Source organism: Onychostruthus taczanowskii, unplaced genomic scaffold (genome assembly GCF_017590055.1).
Source record: "Onychostruthus taczanowskii isolate IOZ18803 unplaced genomic scaffold, ASM1759005v1 scaffold10, whole genome shotgun sequence".
Classification (NCBI taxonomy): Eukaryota; Metazoa; Chordata; class Aves; order Passeriformes; family Passeridae; genus Onychostruthus; species Onychostruthus taczanowskii.
In genome coordinates this window covers 8,318,554-8,339,722 of record NW_024496526.1, presented here as the reverse complement: position 1 = coordinate 8,339,722, position 21,169 = coordinate 8,318,554, and the positions used below count along the sequence as shown (strand labels likewise).

Sequence of the window (21,169 nt, the reverse complement as noted above, 5' to 3'; positions counted from 1 at the left end):
TGAACTTCATCCAAACTTTAGAACAACAACATCCAACAGAGTTGGAATTTGTATGGGAAAGCACCAAGTTTTTATCCTGAAGGCCAAACAAGTAGCTGTTTGCAATTCAGCTTTGGCCTGACCACTACCACACATGGTTTTAAAGCAGTTCAAGTAAAAAACTCTGAACTGCCAGTATTTTAGGAACAGCACAGTGGAAGAAGGGAATACTCTAGAAAGGATCACTGCAGAACAAATTGCTTGTTAGATGAAGAACATCATCAGAGCTTTGATTTCTTATAGCTGATTCAGGCCTTTGGCTTTTCTGCTGAAAGCCTCCACTTGGAGAAAATACATTTACCTCCCTGAGATGAATGAAAGAAAGAACTGAATCTTAAAGGAACTGTGCATGTACACAAAGGATAACTTTGATGGTACAAAGCCAGTGTTCAGGTGTTTAATCATCATCTTCCGAAGCTGTCTTGGAGGAAGGCAAGCACAGACACCCAAGAACAGGAACACTGAATGGCTTCCCAAATGCCAGAGTGCAAAGTCCAGCATTTTTCTCACATTTTGTCTGGCTCTTTGCAATAATTCAAGAAGAGTCTGCTGCATTGCATTTGTGCCTTGGCAAAATGGATCCTAAAAAGCTTTCAAGGTTGGGAATAGAGGATCCACCCTTGTACTTACATCAAATCTGTTCAAGACACAAGCCCTGAACCAAGAGCTGCTGCACTGGACAAACCCCATGAACTCTGATGGCCACACTCAGCCTCCAGTCAACCTTCTTACTGTGTTTGATAAGAAGGGACAACCCCACACATTTTGAGCCAAGGCTGTTCAGAACATGTGCTTTGTTGTGATATTTCACCTTGTAAACATCAGTGCCTTTGGATTACCATGAAAAACACACCATCTATTGCATGCAAGCACACACACACACAGTGGTACTAAATGCAAACCTGTAGCTGTGAGCTTAATGTGGCCCAAGAGCCTTGAGAACAGCTCCAAAGATTTGAGAGCAGCTTGTCCCATAAACACAGATGACAAGCATCACCTTGACTTAAACCATGGACCGCCCAGCTTTGATTTACAAACATAAAATATTAGGGGGGTTGTTTTTCTGGGTGACCTTGAACATCGCGGGTTTTGGCAGGGGTGGGAGAACACCATGGGACAGGGAGTGAGCCAGCTTCCACTTCTGTTTCATTTCACTGCGAGACAGTGTTTGGTTAGTTTGGATGAGAAACACCGGCTCTGTTTGCCATTTGGGCTCAGCTCTCCAGCGCATTGCGAGTGCCATCTGCAGGTGGAAAACTGCACTGGCTCCCGGCAGAAACCGGGATAATAAACCTGAACCACGGGAAATCTTCCCTGCACGTCTGAGGGAAAAGCCCGTAAAGGCAGAGAGGCTACAGAAATGCTCCTTTCAGACTATTCCCGGAACCACTCAGACCTGTGGCAGCAGAATGCCAGGGATTATCAGAGCAGCTTCCCATGACATTTCCTAATTCTGCAGCAGCACAAAGGCAGCAAGGCTCCCTGTGAGCAGAGGAGGATGCTCAGAAGGCCACCTTAACCTCTGATTGCCAGGACTGCCAGAAGAGAGGAAAAGGATACTGAGGACAGGAGAAGTGCTTCCAACACCTGCAGTTCAGCCAGATACTGCTGAAGTGTTGGGAGACTTTTCCAGCTGGAAGGCATGCTGTTCTCAGGATAAAAACACTGAATAAGAAAAAGTTACAGAGCCTAAAAGGAAATTATCTTTTGATTTGCAGCCATAACTGGCTGGACCACCATTATCTGATTTGCAAAAAATCATTCCAGCCAAGCAAAGAGGCCATCACTGGAACACTGTAGCTACAACCAGCGCGATATTCCTTCCCTGATGTCTTGATAATGCCTGGCTACACAGTGCCAGTGCACGGCAGGCACTGTGCTGTGCCGAGGTTGGCACTTTCACAGTACCAGCACTGGCTGAGAAACAGTTGCAGGTATACACAAGATAACAACCTCCCTCCCAGGAGCTCAAGGCTTTTTAATCCAAATTCAAACATTTGCCATCTGTGCATTCCATGTAGTATAAATACAGTCAGAAAAATTGCCAGAGCTTTGTCTAAACAGCAGTTATGAGAGAAAGAGACCCCAAATTACATTTCCTATTGCCCGCAACATAGTGCTGTAAAATCACTGACATTTTCTGAGCACAGCTGTATGCAGGAATGTGATTTATTTGGGCCATGCCTGATTGAATCATTACATCCAGATTTATCAATCTGCAGTTTCTAATCAGACATAGAGGGAGCACGTTCCACCTCTCAGTCTTGTGCCATGGCAGGTCAGTCAATCAGAGCAGTTCTCAGCACAGCAATGCCAGACACAAGACTCTGGTTTACACACAGTAAGGCAAAACTAGGAATGTTTTGCCCCCTGTTAAAAATGTCAAGAAGACTCCTGAAAATTGCTTCTAGTCTGACCTTTGCAAATGCCCTCCTGAAACAGCAAGAGATAAGAAGAAATATGTCAGAGCCAAAGAAAATAGATTTTTGAGAATAAATTTATAGTGTATGGCAGGCTAAGCACTTTTATCAGAGAAATGCCGATAGAAAATACTATTGCCTACAATGTCAAACTCATCAGGTGTGTCAGGAGAACATTTTTAATATTATTTTTTAAGAAAAACAAACATAACTCTTTTTAGTGCTATTAAAGCTAGTAATTAACATCCTGATGGAGGGAAGGGGCAAACTCAACAGCTTTTTTAGCATGGTGGCATATCTGCTTTATTTCATGGTTATATTGGGAAAAAGTCGTGCCAGTTATCCACCCTAGCCATGGCAAAGGTGTTTGCTAGCTTGAGAAAAATAACAAATATTTAAACTTAATTAATTTCCAACCAACTGTAAAGTGTTGAGCATCAAGAAGGTAGTTTGGAAGAATAAAAATTGGTCATATCAAAGTAGAGAGGAGATTTATTACCCAACCATAAAATCAACTCCGCTAGAAGGTTCTGCAAGAGAATTCCAGGTGAGATAAATTTATGGGCTCTCCTCTTACCCTCACTATTACTCTGTCCAAAGCAAAGAGTGTTGTATTCTCAAGTCCTTGAGCTCAGATAAAGCCTGAGATTCCTTTCACTTCCTCTCATTGCATGTCCCCATGTCCATTTGCCAGCACCACATTCCTGTGTCACATTGCAGACAGGACTCATAAATTAGCAGTGATATTCTCATGTGAATGCACCAGAGCAAAGTGTTCCTGTCAAAGCTGTTGGGAAGGGACCAGGTTCAGCTTGTGTCAATTATCTGTAATTAGGATGCACCATAAACTTCATGTTCACAACAGTCCAGGCAGAGCAATGAGCTGCTCAGTGATTCTTCCCATCAGCTGTAAAGGAATCAGATTCAGAGGAATCCAACTGGCTCTATATCCTCAGAAATTACACTTGGTTTTCTTTCCTCTGCATCCCCCTTTGAAACACCCACCTTCACTTGAACACATGTGCTCACTCAGTGAACAAGATTAATTTGCTCTGAATTTGGCCTCATGAAGTGAAAGGAAATGTGTCTGAAATTATGCTCAGAGAGACGTGCTGAAGTGGTAGAGAAGGAGGCCTAACAGGGAGGTTAGAAAAGTCTTCCACAAAGTAATTATATCCTGCCTTAGCCTACTACCTACAGGTGCCAACTGCACACTGTAAGGTTCCTCAGCCCTGATGAGGGGATGGATCTCCAAATTCCACCAGCCTGTGGAGCTGCTGTTTCCATGTGCAGACAGGTACATGGCTTGCTCTCACCTCGATTGTCAGGACTCTGTTATTTTTCTGTCGCTTCTCACCTGTTCTTAGTTTGTTTCCTATATCTCTAGTTAAGAAGTACTCAAAGAGGACAAAGAAAAAAATGTTAACTATGATCCAGAAAATGTGAGACGTAATGGGAACTATGAAGATAATGTATCAGAGGAGGGGGATTTAGAAAATATTAATGACACAAAGGACATGAAATCACTTTGTTTCAGCTCCTGTATATTACATGATCCTAATTTTCATTTGCTAGCCCAGTAACAGCTGACTTGAGCACTCACTCTGGAAAGAACCCTAATATTGATTTTAGGATGAAAACTAACACTAATTTGTGCTTTTGGATGAGGCCTTGCAGAACCATGCTTTGCAACCTCCAGTCCAAAATTCATTTTAATAAATTTGCAGAAATTTAAGTTTTTAGAAATTCAAACCTATTACCAGAAAGCTTAAATCCACAGGTGGTTCCATGAAATTTTAGAAATGCACCAATGCAGAATTGCTGCTTTCAGGCTGTGATATTTATCGAAGTTATTTAAGGATTTCCCACCACAGCTGAATGGTAACACTGAAATTCATTAGCAAGCCAAGCAATGGGATGCTCCATCAAGAGCTGAATATCTAATGAAAAAAAGGATGTTGATAATTTGAATTTTCAACAACATAGATAGGAAAAGATTTTCAAGGAATTGGTGAATAAGAATAATATTAGCAGAATTAAATATGTTTAACATGGTTAAGAGGCACATAGGAGAAGACATGACAACATTCTACAGATATTTCAGGATTGTTAATTCATCCTATTTCCTGGGATTATCCCCTTAAGGGAGAGAAATAAGACTACAGAGATATAAACAAGGGAATAATAATTTAAAAATAGATTGAAGAAATATAAATGCAATATGAGGGAGAGAAGAAAAAAAAATCTCATCAGTAGCTGCAATCAGGCAGTGAAATATTTTCCCTGAGGAAACAGTGAAAGAGGTATGTCCCTGTTTCTGGAAATATCTTAAACTAAACTAGGCCAGCACATGGGAAAGGTTCTGCAGAAAACCAAAACTAAAGTCTAGTAAATTTTTATCTTATGCCACATTGAAACATTTGAGCAATAACCTGCCTATCAGGGAGACAAAACATCTGATACATTCTGCTTTACATGGATCAATCAGGAATTTATCCAGAACACCCAAAGGAGAAGTACCTTTACAGATTATCAGTTACAGATAGTAAATGTTTCAAATCTACCCCAGAACGGTGTAACATGATCTGACAGTCAGAGCTGAGACTGGGTAATTTCTGACCATGGATACTTAGGGGGAAAAAAAAATCTATTCAATCCATGGAAGAACTTACAAAAGGTCCTCTTTCTTTTAAATTCTATAAATAAGGACAGGAAGTATCATCTACTATGCTTCCACTTTGAGGAACTGCTGTAAGATTTTAGCTTCATACCAAATTTCTGGAAAAACCTTGCTTACAGTGTTCTATGAGGAAAATTAATAATAATAACAATAATAATTTCTACCTGTAATGACTGCCTCTTAGTCCAAACCAAAAAATCCCTTCCACATAATGCACTGAAGGAGGGAAAGGGTACTTGTCCTTAATGCAAACTCTGGTGTTTTCCCTGCTTCTTGACAGCTGCTCCCCACCTTGTGCTCAAGGCCCTCAGTCTCCACTGTAGGAGTTAGGATGGATTTTTCCATCACTCTCACTCAAACCCATTATCCTCTATGTCCCAACAGAAAATGCTACTTTCCTGTAAGCTGCTTGTGATTTCTCATGGGCTTTGAGACCTTCCATCGACTCAGTGTGGTGATTTTCTGATTGTAAGTCCTGCAGTGTGCACACTGACTTCCAGATCTTGGAGACAGGATGCTGGGCAGCTCCAAAGCATTGAAGACAGCAGTAAAAGTGTGTATCACCACAACAGTGATAGCTTTTTCTGAATATGCAGAAGGAGCAACAAAAATCAAGCCAGCAGAATTGTCTGGTTCAGACTCTTACCTGTGCTACCTCTTCAAAATCATCATGTCTTTTCTGCAGCGCTCGTGCTCTGTGTAGAGACTTCCCCACTCCTGTGTGTTTGCTCAGAAAGGCTTCCCCGTGATTTTCAATCCAGTCCAGTACCTGCCAGAAAAGAAGAACACCAGTTACCTCTCCTGTCTCAGAAGCACAGAGAAACCCTGTGAGGGTGAGGATGGAACCTCAGAGGAATGCAGAGGAATGCCTTGTGCTTGCTATGGGTGAACACAAGCAGCTCTGTCAAAATCCATTCTAACTGGAGAGAAGACAAATGCTTGTGGATGCTACTGCTAAATCAGGTTTATTGAATTTTAGTTATTCAATTTATTTTGAAGTGTAGCTTAGTTGTTGGAGCCTGGCAGATATTAAATATTTACATTCACATAGATGACTTTTGGGGAAAGGGAATCAGAAATCTGGAATCTCTTACAGGAAGTACTGTCCTCTGATGAGCTTGTGTAAACTGCAAGACAGCAACAGCTGATTTCACATCTCAGTGGGAGAGGTAGTCCAAAAGCATGGTGGATGGATCAATTAAAATCTATTTTATGTGGGGAGAAAGCATTATCAGAGTTACTGGCATGACAAGGCTAAGAAACCTTTGCAGCAGACCAGAAAATATTGATAATGTGTATCTTCCAATTCTTCCAGGTCCTTCTATTGAGTTCCAAATGTAATTGATCCTTATGGAAGAGTAGAATGACAAATCTGATACTCTGAGAGTTACAGAGGATTCTCTTTTAAAAGTATGTTATCTGCATGTGCAGCACCCATGTGGAGTTTCTTCTCACAATAACATTGACACTAAAATTTATAACAAATCTCTTTGGGGTCTACTACAAGCTGGAAGAAAACCCCAAACTTGACAATATAAGGTTGGGAAATTTCAGAATGAGATTGATACTCTTTCTCCATCTCTTTCCAACACACAGAAGCTGAAGGAATTCACAGTAAGAGCAGCCCTGGTATTTCTGTAACAGGTGGGACTTCCTTCAGCAAGGAGCCCTCTGCTCCCAGCAGGTTCTGGATCCTCACTGCAGCTGATGCCAATGGGATATAACAGCTGGAACTTCTGTCACTCTGAAGGGACAAGACACTGCTGGCAGCCCCAGGACAGTAACAGTACCACAGATATTGATTAAGCCCAGAAACTTACCATTGGACAAATGGAAGATGGGATTATTTATCTATTTATTTACTATTTCAGGCATTTCTTAGCTTGGTTGTACAGAATCTAAACCACCTGAGCTCTGAGCTTTCTCTGTAATGTAGATCCCAGGTGTATTTTTATAGGAAGTCCTAAATACAAACAAAGCTTTATACATATATACTTATGTTCCAACCCTATTTCTTTACAAAGAAAAGCATTTTTAAATTAAAATGCTGTGTTCACAAAATATTTTTCATCCACAGAGTACAAGTAATTTCACAAAATGGGGTAGCAAAGCACCTTATGTTTTGCAGGGACAACATGTATTTGACACAAGTGATACTGTGGGGCGGAGGAAGCAGGACCAGATGTGTTGGCAGTTCAGCCATCACTTCCTGCTTCCCTTTCTTTGACCAGCTTGTCTCCCATTTGCTTTGTGTAGAAAATCCCAAATACATCAAATTGCTTGACAGCCATGTGCCAACTGATCTGCTAAGAGCTTTTCTGCAACATATTTTTGACTAGGAATGACTATATGACTTGTCATGACAATTACTGGGGGCCAGTCTCCCAGCACTTATGTTGTTAACAGTCTGCAAATAATCCCATTAACAATCTCTTTTCTTTTGTCAGGAGTTTTCAACATTATTAAAAGTGGAAGCAGAGCCAAATTCAAGTTTGGAACAAATCTCATTTTATATTCTTTTTTTAAATGGCAAATGGCTTTAAACAATGTTTCATATCAAATTAGTATGCAGTATGTGCTTTTTATTTATTAATAATTGATAGTCACTTACTGTAACTCTACAGAAAATTATTCCAATAACTTTTTCATGCTTATAACATTGAAGTAGTCATCAGAGAATAACTTGCTGAACAGCATTTTCTGTTCTTGGAGACCCATGTTAACATATCTGACCACTCCAGTCATCAATGAACTTGTTTTCACAACCATGTTGTGAAATACATAAATGCCATAATTTCATCTTGCATAGAAGAGGGGAAAATAAAAACATTACATATATACATATATAATATATATGGTATAAATAGTCTCAGTGAATTCCTGAGTTGTCCCAGGAAACTGGCAAAAGACCAGATGTTGTTATGAGCTCTGATAATCTGATAGGCCTAATTAACAAAAGAGTCCTCAGCATTTACTAAGATGCTAATAAAGATAATATATTTTTCTGTATATAATGCACTTGGATTTAATAAACTCACAATAATCTGTAAGCATAGAGAAATATCACATTTTTGTTTCCATCATAAAAGACAAGAAAGTTGGCACTTAAAAAAGCTGAGATATGGAATAACAGAGTGAATAAAGCAACAGCAAAAACATAAATCTGTGTGGACAAAAAATCACTTAATCTGCTGTGCGAACAATGAGAAATATTAAGCAGTTGGTCTGTGGCAAATGCAGAAAGAACTCTGAAAGGTCCCAGTCAAAGCTGAAATCACCAGCACTTGTAAACATCTATGTGTCATAGATGCATAGAGCATATTGGAGACACTCTCCCTTACCCTGAAGAATGGAAATGTCTTTAGAACTAGAATAACTGTGTAATAATTCAAGATAAACACTTAACATTTTAATTGAGAGCACGGACTGTGTAATTTACTCTACTGCCAAAAATTAACATCCTGAGACACAGGTAGACAATAAAGTTACAGTGACTTGGTTGAAATAATTTAATTATCCCTTAAAAACTTAAGAAGCTTGAAGATGTCATTAAAAGTGCAGTTAAGAGTGTTTTCCAAATTAAATCTTCATATTTCCTAATTGTGCTTTATTGCCAAGCTGTATTTTATTCCATCTAGGAAAGAACTGTAACTCATGAGTCCTTTGGAATGAAAAGAACTGTTCTGTTCTGTTAAAAGCTGTTTCTGTTCACTGGGGTAGCTATAATATGTTAATATCTCTTTTTTTAAAAATTATTTTTATTTCACTAGTTTAAGATCAATATTGATAGAAACATTATTATCTGTTATGATGTGCGTGTATTGTCTCCTTATCTCCTCAAGGGCACAATTACACACCCAACAAAATAAGCAGCAAACCCAGGTCATGGAGAAAATGAAATACAACTCAGTACAGGTACAGCAGGCTGACTGTGCCCGCTATTACAGTCATTATATGGCTGGATAACCACAAGATTCAAAATGCTACCTGGAGGAAGAATAGCCCTAACTGTCCCTGTAGAATGATCTGTGTAACTGTTAAAATAATCATAGTGGCAATTCAGACAGGTTTCATCGGAGCAGAGCATTGGCAAGGAGGTTTTTGAAGAGAGCCACTTCCAGAGCCCTTCCCACACTCCTTTTTGCTGAGGATCAAACTCCTACCTGCAGCACAATTAAACTGGCAAAACAAATCCTGCCCAGGCAGGGCCAGGGAAAAACACACTTGAGAGTCCACTGGCAGGGAATGCTGATAGTTTATATGGGATACTGTAGGAAAACATGAGAAGAAAGAGATGGAAGAATGGTTTGAGAGGGAAAAGGTTGAAGAAGCAATCAGGCAATAATTTAGCAACATTCTGGGATGATAATTGCTCTTCCTCTAGACTAATTTGTATGATGGGAATATGGCAAGATGATTACATTAGTGCAGTTAAGGTCAAATCTTTTAAAATTTTTTAAAAAGTTAATTTAATTTTTAAATAATATAATAAAAGCAATGGAACTCTATTTTTGAAGGGCAAACAGGCATTTCAAGGCAGCACTTTGAAAATGAAGTCTCTTTCTGTAGGTATCTTTCCTAATCAGAAAATGTGAAAATTAAGAAACATCTCATAACTTTATCCAATTTAAATCTCCTTGGGAACCAATTCTTTCCCAGCAAATCCTCTTGATCTGCACCCATTTTACATGAACACAAAATGTCAAAGGAATAGTAAATCCATTATTTTAAGGAACTATATCTGTTCTTGAAGTTAGTTGAAAAACTTCTGTATTTTCACATCTTTTAAACTGTATTTCTTTTAGCAGAAATGAAATGAAAGATGAAATAAGGATGACTTTGGTAAGAATCATTAAAATTGGAAAAGAACTTGAAGATCCTTGACTCCAACCCAGCACTGCCAAGCCCACGACTAAACCAGGTCCCTAAGATTCTGCATGTCTTTTGAAAACCTCCAGGGATGCTGACTCCACACTGTCCCAGGCAGCCTGAACACCGAGGGATGCTCAAACACAGCAGTCACTGACCCCTGCCCTTGTGCAACAGGAAGAGATGAGAAGTGTGAGCTGGTGACTCGGATGCAGCGTGTGGTACCTGCGGTGACAGAGCACCCCGACTTCTGCATTTGACCCGGGCCATGTCCAACAGTTCCACTGCCCTGAGTGAGTGACCACTGAGGTGCCTTGGCCAAGGGAATCATTAATCTTTGGTACCCTGAGACCCACAGTTGTTGCCATAGTGACTCTTAAAACAAGGTTATTCTGAAAACTGAAAATAAATTATACCATTAACTTCAAGCAGTTAAAAGTCAGATCTTGATCTCAAAACAGTACAAACCTGGTATAACTCAAAGGGGTTAGTTTAACTCTTTGGTAACAGAGTTGTAATAAATTCCAGAGCAGTTCCACCTAATTTATTCAGCTTTAAATGAGGCCCCATTTCAAATAGGTGCATAAACATTGCCTAACTTTAAACACATGGACAAAGCCTCCAAAATTGTGTGGTGAAAGGAAGCCAGGCAGTATCAAGCTGCCACTATGAGCACTTTATTGCTTGCTCTTCGGGCACTCCGGGCTAACTAAATTCTGGTGAGATACTATGAATTAATAAGGCACTTTAAACTTCACAAGATTCAAACCTTATCTTTACTTTCCTGTAGCTGCTGTTACGAATACTCAGTAGATCGAAGGCCCTGCATGTATGAGACTCCTATTCCAGAAGCTCTGCCTTTGCCAAGCCTGCTTTTTGTAACCAAGAAATGCATTTAAAAGGTTCATGTTTCAGATCATACTTCACATCCAAAGCTTATTACAAATGTTTTGTTCCACTGCGCAGCAACAAAATCCAATCTTTTCTGTCAAAGCCCTTCAAAACTGTACAAGCCTAGTTAGTAATACTTACTGGATATCCCAGATTTTGAAAATACAAGACAGAATCTCTTGATACTTCATTTTCTTCTAGCAGAACTAGAAGCTATACATCACATATGCATTTATGAGTAACAGTTCAAAAAAGATGTGCTCTCAGGTCACCCACAAACCACTCCTTTACTGGGAGGCAAAAGTTCCTTGAAGAGATACTTGGCACATTTGCCAGGGAGACCACTGACTGTGAGTAGAGGCAGCAGCCAGTGTGGGATTGCCAATTTCTATCCATTGGAATTCCATCTAGTGGATAATGCTGTTCTGTGCAGGATGGCATGGTCAGCCCAACCCCTGGCCTGCTACCAGGCCCTCCAGGAGAACTTGGTGTCAGCAACAGCACCAGGGAAGGCGGAACAAACACTGAGAATCAGAAGAAAAACAAAATGAAAAATCTCCCCTAACTCACAACAACTCAAGGAGACTTAAGAAACACTAATCCTCTGTAATGAATAAAATGCACACACAGTCTGATTTAAATCAGTTTCTTTTTGTGTTCCAAATCATTGCTGAAAATAGGTTCCTTTTCCCTATTATCCCTGGCCCTGTCACAGCAGGGTAATGTCAAGTAAAGGTCTAGCTGAGAAAATACACTCAAATACAAAGGAACTTATCCTCTGGCTTTTCCTGCTATTATTAATGGTTTATAATAGAACCCAAAACAAAACTCAGTCATTCTCATCTGTGGTTTCTGTTTCCTAATAAAAACTCCCTTTTTCACTTCTTCATTATAAATTTATGTTGGTGGCACAATAAAATACTGCTAAAAAACATTTTAAAGATGGGGATCACACCTCATGTTTAAACCAGTAACATCAACTTTGGCTTCCACAAAATGATTTTTATTTCCAGAGGCATCTATATGTGACTAAAATTCAGATCTTGTTCCCACTAAAAACCACAGTGAAATTTCAACTGCCTTCAGCCAACATGGATCAAAGACCCCACATGTGTCAAGTTAAGAGGCAGGAATTAATTGTGCATCCAGCAGGATCTGAGCCTCTGGACACACATCTCAACACCATGTTCTATTTTCCATGCAGCAATGTGCGAACATGTGTAGTTCACAGGCTGCAGTGCACAGGTTGAAGCAGTCCCCATGGCCAGGTACAGCCCTGCTGCAGAGTACAAAGTAGAAAGCAACAAGGATTTAATCTCAAAAGTAGACTGGAACTGGAGTGATTTGGTTCAATGCCCAGCATGGCAGTTGAGCAAATGACTCAACATCCCTGCCTCCATTCACTTTTCTAAAATGGCATTAATCATATTTGCAGTTGAAAAAAGCAAGGCTGACAGAGCAAGTGGAAAGATGCCTTCCACTTTAAGTTTTTGCAGCCTCTAGAAATATGTGGTTCCAAATTTGGTTGGGGATTCTAGGAACCTTTTCCACTAAAGGAACATACTGAAATATTATAAATAATAAACAATGTGGTGGCAGATGTACAAAAGGGAACAGGCAATCCGCTGAAAGGCTGGGCTTTAAAATCAGGTTCAAGCTGCTCCAAAACCACTCAGGTACAAATGCCTAATTGCTGAATGCATACCTATAAATCCTGATGTGCCCATGCAGCAATGATTAATTCATCTTCAGAAAATAATATAGCCAGCCTTCCAAGTTCTTCTGTATTTAATTCACCTCAGACTCTAAGTAATAAAAGTCACTTTTTTCTAACTGTCTTAAGACATAGTGTAGCCTAGTATCACCAGACCAGCAATCTGAGGTTTCAGAGGAATTTTTCGGGTTTGTTTGTTTGCTTTAAGGTGGAATTGAATGAACAGAGCTACACTCATTACCATAGTCTGAAGACTGAACAAGAAGGATGAACTTTGGTACTTCTTCAATCTTTTCTCAAGAAAGAGCTCTCTTAAAACACTACAACAGACAACGTTCCCTAAAGTCAGCTAAAAATTTTTGACCACCATTTTGCCTTTCCTTTTCAGCACAACTTCTCCATGTTGTATGTGTGGACTCAACTATGCCTGGGTCTCTTTGAAAAGCCGGAGAACTAATACAGCTGCTATTAAGTAGGAGTTTTTAATCACCCCCTGCTTTTGCTCTCTAATTGTAGCTACTCCAAATACCACGACATAATTAAAGAGGTCTTTTCAAAAGAAAAAAACATACAGTCCCATTTACCCTTGGAGGGAAAAACAACCTTACAGACCTATCAGTATTTTGCTGCATATTTCAACTAAATTAATGAGTGGAATTAAATGCAGAGCCAATTAAAACATTTTTAAAAAATTTTTCTTTATTCCCTTGTCTAAATTCAACCAAAAAAAGAAGTCCCTATGAAGTCAGATGGTAGGTGTTTTTATGAGGTTCCTGGACATTATGTGAAAGTTTCACCTCTGCACAATTTTTCATTTGAACAACAAAAATCTAACCTTTGTAGTTTAAAGCCCCATTAGTTTGTCAAAACAGAACATTCATGTTCTGTTCTTTGCAGTGGGGGCGGCCTCACAAAGCACAGCTGACATTGTTGGACACATCTGAGTAAACCATACAGATACTGTGACATGTGACTCCAGAGGAGTGTCAGGAAGTCCTAGATATGCAAAAATACATGCATATAGTCTTATTCACACTTCTCACTGCTTCTAGCACCCACAGATATCCTACAAGCCCATCTGGAAACAGGTCTGTAGGAGTTTATCCAGAGAAGACAGTCCCTGCAGCAGGATCCTTGCTCATCAACAGCTTCTGCAGTGGAAAACACTACAGAATAACAACTCCCCCAACAACTCCCTTCTTAGAAGTTTCTGTTGCAAAAATATGCAAACTGGTTATGAAAGGGCTGCAGACTTAACAGGATGACTAAGTGAAGACATCCTAAATATCTCCCATAGCAATGGACTGCACATCAGGGAAACTGCTCACAACTTCTCTAGCAGAAGTTCAGGGGACTTGCTGCATCATTTCTCTGCCATTCCCCACTCATCTCCAAGAACTTTCACATTACTGTAGACCTACAGACCTGGGCAATACTCACAGTTACTCATCTGAGTATCCCTGATTATCCCAGATATGCCACCTTCCATGGGCAGCACGGCTGCTCCCCTCATGCAATGGTGAGGGACACACTGCTCCCACAGAGCTGCTCCACCTGAACTCCTTACCTTTCCACAGGCTTATATGGCAAAAAATAACCTTGTGTGTGCTTTCTGCAGATGGCTACTATGTGCTTGCACAGTTCTTCACTCTGATAAAAGTATCATGATGGTTTGATACCGATCGGAGTTTGGAGAAGAGCGAGAATACAACGTGTTCTGGTCTCATCAACCTTCTTTCTTGTAAAGAAAAGAATTGGTCCCAACTCTAGTAATTAGAAAAATGTAGGACTTAGTTACGTCTCTCTTGAAAACAGCACGTTCAGTTCTGGGCTCTGGCAGAGCTGGCTGGGTGTAGGCTGGGCATTTTGAGAGCAAGAGTTGTCCCTTTCCTCTGGGCATTGCCTGAGGGCACACAGCCCCAGCCTGCTCCTTCACTGAATGCCATCATCTGAGATGTGAGCTCCCCAAAAGGGAGTGGGAATATACACCACATGCCTCTCTCACCCTGAGAAGGAACTTCTTTCAACTTAACATTGCTTTCCTTTGGTAAAGTTCACATTCATCAAATGTACCCATTATCTTTCATTTTCTCGATTAAATATTTTACTTCATAAAATTTGGCAACTGCCTCTCTAAAAACATTCCAGTAAGAGAACAATAGACAGACAAATGAAAAACTAATGTTTCTTCCTTAATGCCTGGATTGTTACTAATGTTCCCAGATTATTGTTTTTTAAGGAACTCATGAAAAGAAAAAAACATATCTTCAAGTTAAAAACCTTGTTGTAGTCTTTAAATGCTCAGCTTCTTTTAGACAAAATTTCAAAGCTGAGTGTAGGTGGAGAAGCTATAAATAACCACATTTGTGCATGTTCCTTCTGTACAAGACACAGAAAATGTGCTCTGCATCAGCACAGAAAGATGCTGCTGTGCTCTGCATGAAGCTTCTCCAGGCTGACAGGTAGATTATTTCTTTTGCAGTTGTGCTGCTGGGTTGCTATTTGTGAGTCTTTTCTGCAGCTCTCAGGAATCATACCTGGCACTTGGCTGCAGGGTAATGAATTGGAAATACAATTAATCAAGTCTGTCGGGGGATGACCAATGAAATTCAGAAATTCAGAAATATTTTCTTACTTGGGCATATAGATACTTTTGGCTGTTGCTGTCCATAGCACTAGTTAGAACAGTGATTTTGCTCCGTCTGAGACTAAGATATTTTTCCCAGGTCTCCCTTTCTTGTCCCATATTTGTCCTTTCACATCATTTTTCCAGAAGCAGCTGCTCAGTCAGACATGGCTGTGGCCAGCTCTAGTCTAGGTCTGGCTCCCCCCATCTGGGCTGTTTGCTTGGACATAATCAGAGTTTCCTGAAAGAATGTCACAGGTCTCTCACAGCTCAAGAGGATGGCAAGAACATTGTCCAGACAGAGTAAGCATTGAAGCAAAGGCAACCTGAAAAGCTCTTGATTTTCTTGCTCAAGCAAATCTCCATTTCATTTTTCTCTGTTTCCACCACTTTCGTTTATGTTTCAAATTTCCCAGGAAGAGAAACACCTGAGCATGCTCAATGTCTGGCCCAGTTTATTCTGCATGTGCACTTACATAGGGGATCTCTACAGCTCTTTAGAACCAACAGATAAAACAATATCCTAATTGTTAGAAACATCTTTTCCTTTAACAATGCTCAGACTCTGCTGTGACCAGGTGCAATTGAAGCTTTATTAATTCCTCAAATAATTATTTAGCATCTTGTGTTTCCTCCTACCTCTAGTAATTCTCTGTTTTGCTCCTCTGGCACCACCCCAACAGAAAAACAGCATTTACAGACCTGATAGTAAGTGGAGACATGCACAGGACTCAGCTGATTTCGATTTCTAAGATCTTGACGTCCAAGTTGTTGCTACTAATGACAATTATCATCACAGCTAATTTTCGTGTTTCTGAACACAGCAGCACAGTGCTGATTTTCATGTTTTTGAGGAAAAGCTTTCTGATCCTATAGAGAAATTTGTGCATTTCATAGTGTGGCCTTTCATGGCTTGTGAAGTATTTTCCTTGTATTTGTTTGCTTCATTTTTTTTTCTTGGTGGGAGTGTCCAAAATGTAGAAGGACACCTTGAAATGTATAGCAGGTATGCAGGATGGAAAAGAGAAGATACATGAGCTCTTTAGAAAAGCACATTATTCTCAAATGTGTAAATAGAGCAATTGATTTGAACTCTGCCAATGACAGATGTGCCTCTGGGTTTCAAGAGGAGAAAAAAAGCAAAACTAAAATCTAGTGGATAAAGATTCAGAAAAAAAGAGAACTGTTCTTCACAGTTCAAATACTGATTTGCTTTATGGTTCCTTTCAGAGCCTCAGTTTGTAAAACAAAGAAAGAAATTCTCCATCAGACAAATGTCAGATTAGGATAACATTATCATTACTGCTATCACAAAATTTACATCTTGATAGTATCAACCCACTGAAACCTGTTACTAGTTTAAACAAGATATTTAAAGGTAAGTAACAACTAGAAAAGACCGAGAAAGCGAAGACAAGCTTTGCAACAGAGGATCTTCAATGCAAGTGCTGTGCTCCAGGCCTAGAAAAGCTCTCAGGCAATCCCCACTGTGTTTGAGTTGCTTACAACACCAGCAGGGAAACTTCTGATTGATACTGAATATTGAATAAAGGATATTGAATAAAGTTCTGCTTTGGGTTACTATGGGGAGCAGATTATTTGATCATGCAGGTTTAACAAGGCTTACAATCACAGCATACAGCAGAGACAGGTTTTGTAAGAGAACAAATCCCAGCTGGGTCAAAAAGGTCTTGGTACAGTCCTGTGGCAGTAACAGAAAAACTCACCAGGATGGCAAATGCACCACTGCACTAACCTTAAACATCCCTGCCAGGAACAGAGCCCTTTGGGGCTGAGCATCCTGCCAACAGCTAAACACAACCTTTCTCCATGGGGCTCTGACCTGATTATGAACTAGAGGTAAAATATGAGAGCACAAACCATGTGGGAAAGAAGTAGGAGAATAGAAATGAAGAAGTAGGAGAAGAGGGATGAAAGAAGTCCCTGAATGTTGTTAAGTGGTTGCTCCTCATCAAGGACTTTTCTATGATCTCTTGTCTTTTAAATAAATATCCTGGTGCCTCACAACATTTAATGTCCAAGTTTATATGTGCCAGGATGTGTGCAGGGAGAAAGGAATGCAAGGCTATGTGTGACCTCCTGGCAGTGCTCCCCTGACACTGGGTCCTGCCCAGTGATTCAAACGTGCAGCAGAGCTTTTCTCCTGCCCTCAGGCCACTGCAGCATCTCTTCTGCTGGTGCTTCCTGTCTGGCAGTCACTGCTCAGGCAAACCAGATGTGCTCAACCTACGTGGCCAGGGCAGAGAAGTCACAGCTCAGGACTGCAGGTAACTGGGGAAGGGCCAAGGTGCTGTGTGAGAAGTTTGCCTGTAGCACACAGACCCCTGCTGAGCTGGGTACTGCCTGTGCCAGACACAGCAGGGCTGGAACAAAAAGCCTGGAATGTTTACATCCATGTGCAATCTCCTGCTGACTCTTCCACATGTCACAGCAGAAAAGGATCCTGTGAGGGTTTAAAAGGCTGAAAGGTCAGTGACCTTACAGATGCACCAGAGAAGGCCATGGATAATGGCAGTGAGGAGCTGTTTGTCAATGGATAGCCCAGGCTCCCATGGCAGACAGGTAATGCAAAAATAAACTAGAATATATGGGCAAGAAGGATCACTCATGAAAACCCTTTTCAGCAAGAAACAACCTTGAGCTGTTCAGAGAAGAGAGGAGATATTTAAATGATTCTAAGAGTGACACTCAAGAGAAGAATGAAGGGCAGAAGTGTTTGGGGACTTTCCTTGAGCATCTTTTTAAAGAAAAACTCAATTTTCCCCAAATCTAAATTTTCTGCGAAAAACATTCTTATTTTTCTTCTAGTTTGATGGCTACAGCATCCCCTCATCCTGAACTTCCTCCTCTTGTTGTTTCCTAACACCTTGTGGACTTCGAAAACCTGAGGAGGTAAGCAAGCAGGAACCATATCCAAAACACATTTTGATTGTTTAAAATTACATTTTATTGGAGGAACAAGGAAAATAATAATAATAAAAAAGTTTCATTTTGTGGTTTCCCTCCCCCCCCCAACTTTTCCTCCTTATTTGGGAAGGGAACCATCTGAAGGTCAGAATGTTTTATATGTTGCTGAAGCCAAAAATAAAAGTAATTTTCTCCATCCCTCAATACATGTTCCATCTAAAAAAATACAAAAGGCAGGGAAAAAAACCAAGTCAAGACCTTCCAAAACAAAGGGAGTGGAAAGGTGAGAGACCAATGGATAGACCTGAAATGTGTTTGGTTTGCATATTTTCACATTTGAAAGACATTTTTGTTAAAGGGAACCACAGTGTAACATAAAAGAAGTTTATAGCTGTAAAAGTATACAGGAGTTGGAGCCAAGCAGCTCTGTCTAAATGTGCCTGAGGGTTACCCCAGCCTAGGCAATAGCTTCCAGAACTACAATCCAGGTTACAGCTTCTAAAAACATGCAAGAAGCTTCATCTAAAATTTCCCTGTGAGGAATATGAAACAAAAGAAGTTGCCTAAAAGTCTCCTGTGAGCTAAAACTCTGCATTTAGTCCAAAAGAGTGCACAACCTCTCTTCCATGGAAAGAAATACCAGAACTCTTCAGTCAAGCTGGTTTGGTAAGGCATCTAGAAGAACCACAGGAGATGCTACCAGAGCAAAGATCTGCTGCCCAGCACAGCCAAGGAAGGGAAGGCAGAGCTGTGACGATGAGCAGAACTAACAGGAATGACTGGAATGAAGAGGAACAGTGGACAGAGACAGGTCATGGTGCCAGAGCAGCTCAGCCTAAGTTGGCTCTTGCTACCCAGCAAGACAAAATAATCTCAAATTATGAGTAATTCATTATAGAGGAGGAAAGTAACCAGCTGGCTGAGCAGCTGCTCCATGGAGGAAAACCCAGAGAAGAGTGTTAGCAACTAGCTTTCATTGTGCTCTTTGTTGTCTGGCAAGGTTTTTTTCTCACATCAATGAAAATACCTTTTGTTGGCCATCAGTCAAAAGCAATATGAAAGAGGATTGATCACTCTGAGTGACAGGCAGGACCATGAAAAAGCTAGGAGGCCTTATGAAGAGATAATTGAAAGGAAAGATCAAGGGAAACAAATGGAGTAGAAAAGAATGACTATTTTGGACTCCTAAACCAGTGCCTAAAATAGCATATTTATTTCTTAGCATAACATACCTTTATTTAATTTTTAGATAGTCCTAATAAATCCTATAAGATCTTTCCATAAGGGGTAAAACTGGAGTAGCAATGACTTTGTTGGTTTAGAGCAGGGATTTGTGAATCAGACATCCTGACATGAAAAGTTCCAGTCATGAAGCTTGAAGTGACCTTTGGCAGGTTGCTCAACATCAACCTTTTAGAAAACCCATAATCCTGAAATGAAATAAACCTTAATAAGCAAGGAACACTACTATTGTTGTTACTTCTTAAAGTTAAAGGGCAGAAAGTTTTCTGGCATTCCAGTCTACATCCACTCAAAGACCTTATTTTTCTCCATGTCCTCATGACAATTACTCATTCTAGCAACTGCTTTCAAAAAATATACATATAGCTGGAGAAAACTCTATTTTATTTCTCTTTCTTCACCACTGCAACCCTTCTATTTTTGTAGGGCTAATCAGTAACAGACAACCCTAATTCTCTCTCCTCCTTTGCCATGACACTAAGAGCCAACAATGCCTTTCAGAAACAATAAACTACACATATTTTCAGGAATCCTGACATGGAAACAATCCTGGGGCAGAAATAGATAATGACTACAAATTCTGTTTAAGTGTAAGAGCAAATTTTAGCAGTTTGCTGAGGACTGACTTCCCTGCAGAATGCTGCAAAGCAAATCTGGGATCAGGAAGACACTGAATGCCAGGCAAAATGGCATCACACAGGCTTTGGGCTCCTGCATCCTAATAAATTCCACACAACATTAGGTAGTGAAATGAAGGTCTTGTCTGAAGAGCCTACATTATCATTATTTCCCTGACAGTCTGGAATAAGAGAGGGAAGTATCCAGGGTACAATGAGAGTCATTCTCAGGTGATGCCAGTGTCTCTCCATTGCCTATAAAAGGAAACTCTGCATTAGGCTCCTGACTTGGATGATTCAGTTATGCTTCTAAAGACAGGCAGGATAAATACAGACCATGGATCATTACATCTGCCTACAGAGAAGGAACTGCATCTTTATATTGCCTTCTCCATTTCTCCATGCTATGACTTGTTTCCTCTTCATCCACTGAAAGACAGGTCCAAACCCTCCATGAGTCAGTATGATTTCAGAGGTTTCCATGAGAACTTCTTAGCCTAAGAACCCAAACATTTTTTGTTCAAGAAGTAGCAAAACAGACCATCTGAGAGGAACTAGGTCTTGAAGGACAGACAGTGCTCTGAACAAGAAAAGCACCTTTTGGCTGACAATGAAATTTTTTTTCTGTTCCTCTTCTCACTTCAATATGTTCAGAGATCAAGCTGGCTCATTCAGATTTCTTCAGATCTTATCTCCCAAGACAGCTGTGAAGCTCATCAAAGTGTTCTTGCACTGCTCATACATCAGTGCTAAGTAAACTTCAGTTGGTAACTGAATCTGGCCCCTGAAGTTGGATATCCCTTGCACTACTGCTCTGTGTATAAATTAAAAAGTGATCTTTATTATTTTTTCATCAGTGACTCTTTAGGAGCACAAAGAACAATGGTCTGCTTGTCTTAATAAATGTATAAAGGAAGAATGAGACAATGGTTGTTTCCAGATAATTTCAAGTTACACTTTAAGTCAAATTATGAAGAGGATAGTGTATTGTTAATCAGCAATCTCTAAAGGATTTCCAGAATAAATATCCTTAAATAAAAATTTAAACCTATAGTTCTTTGTGAAGAATTTTGGCACAAAAATAATACAAGATAATACTGGTCTAAACCTTAAAGCATTGTCAGACATTAAGAACAGAGCTTC

At 40.1% G+C, this 21,169-nt stretch overlaps 1 protein-coding gene across 10 annotated transcripts in view; it reads right to left on the bottom strand.

Annotated features, from left to right (window-relative positions):
- Nucleotides 1-21,169, bottom strand: part of KALRN (kalirin RhoGEF kinase) — a 473,687-nt gene that overhangs the window by 210,875 nt on the left and 241,643 nt on the right. For all 10 annotated transcript variants that reach the window (XM_041406297.1, XM_041406207.1, XM_041406244.1 and 7 more), the window contains exon 10: nucleotides 5,786-5,908. In XM_041406297.1, the coding sequence (XP_041262231.1) occupies nucleotides 5,786-5,908 (123 nt within the window). The remainder of the gene's footprint in view (nucleotides 1-5,785; nucleotides 5,909-21,169) is intronic.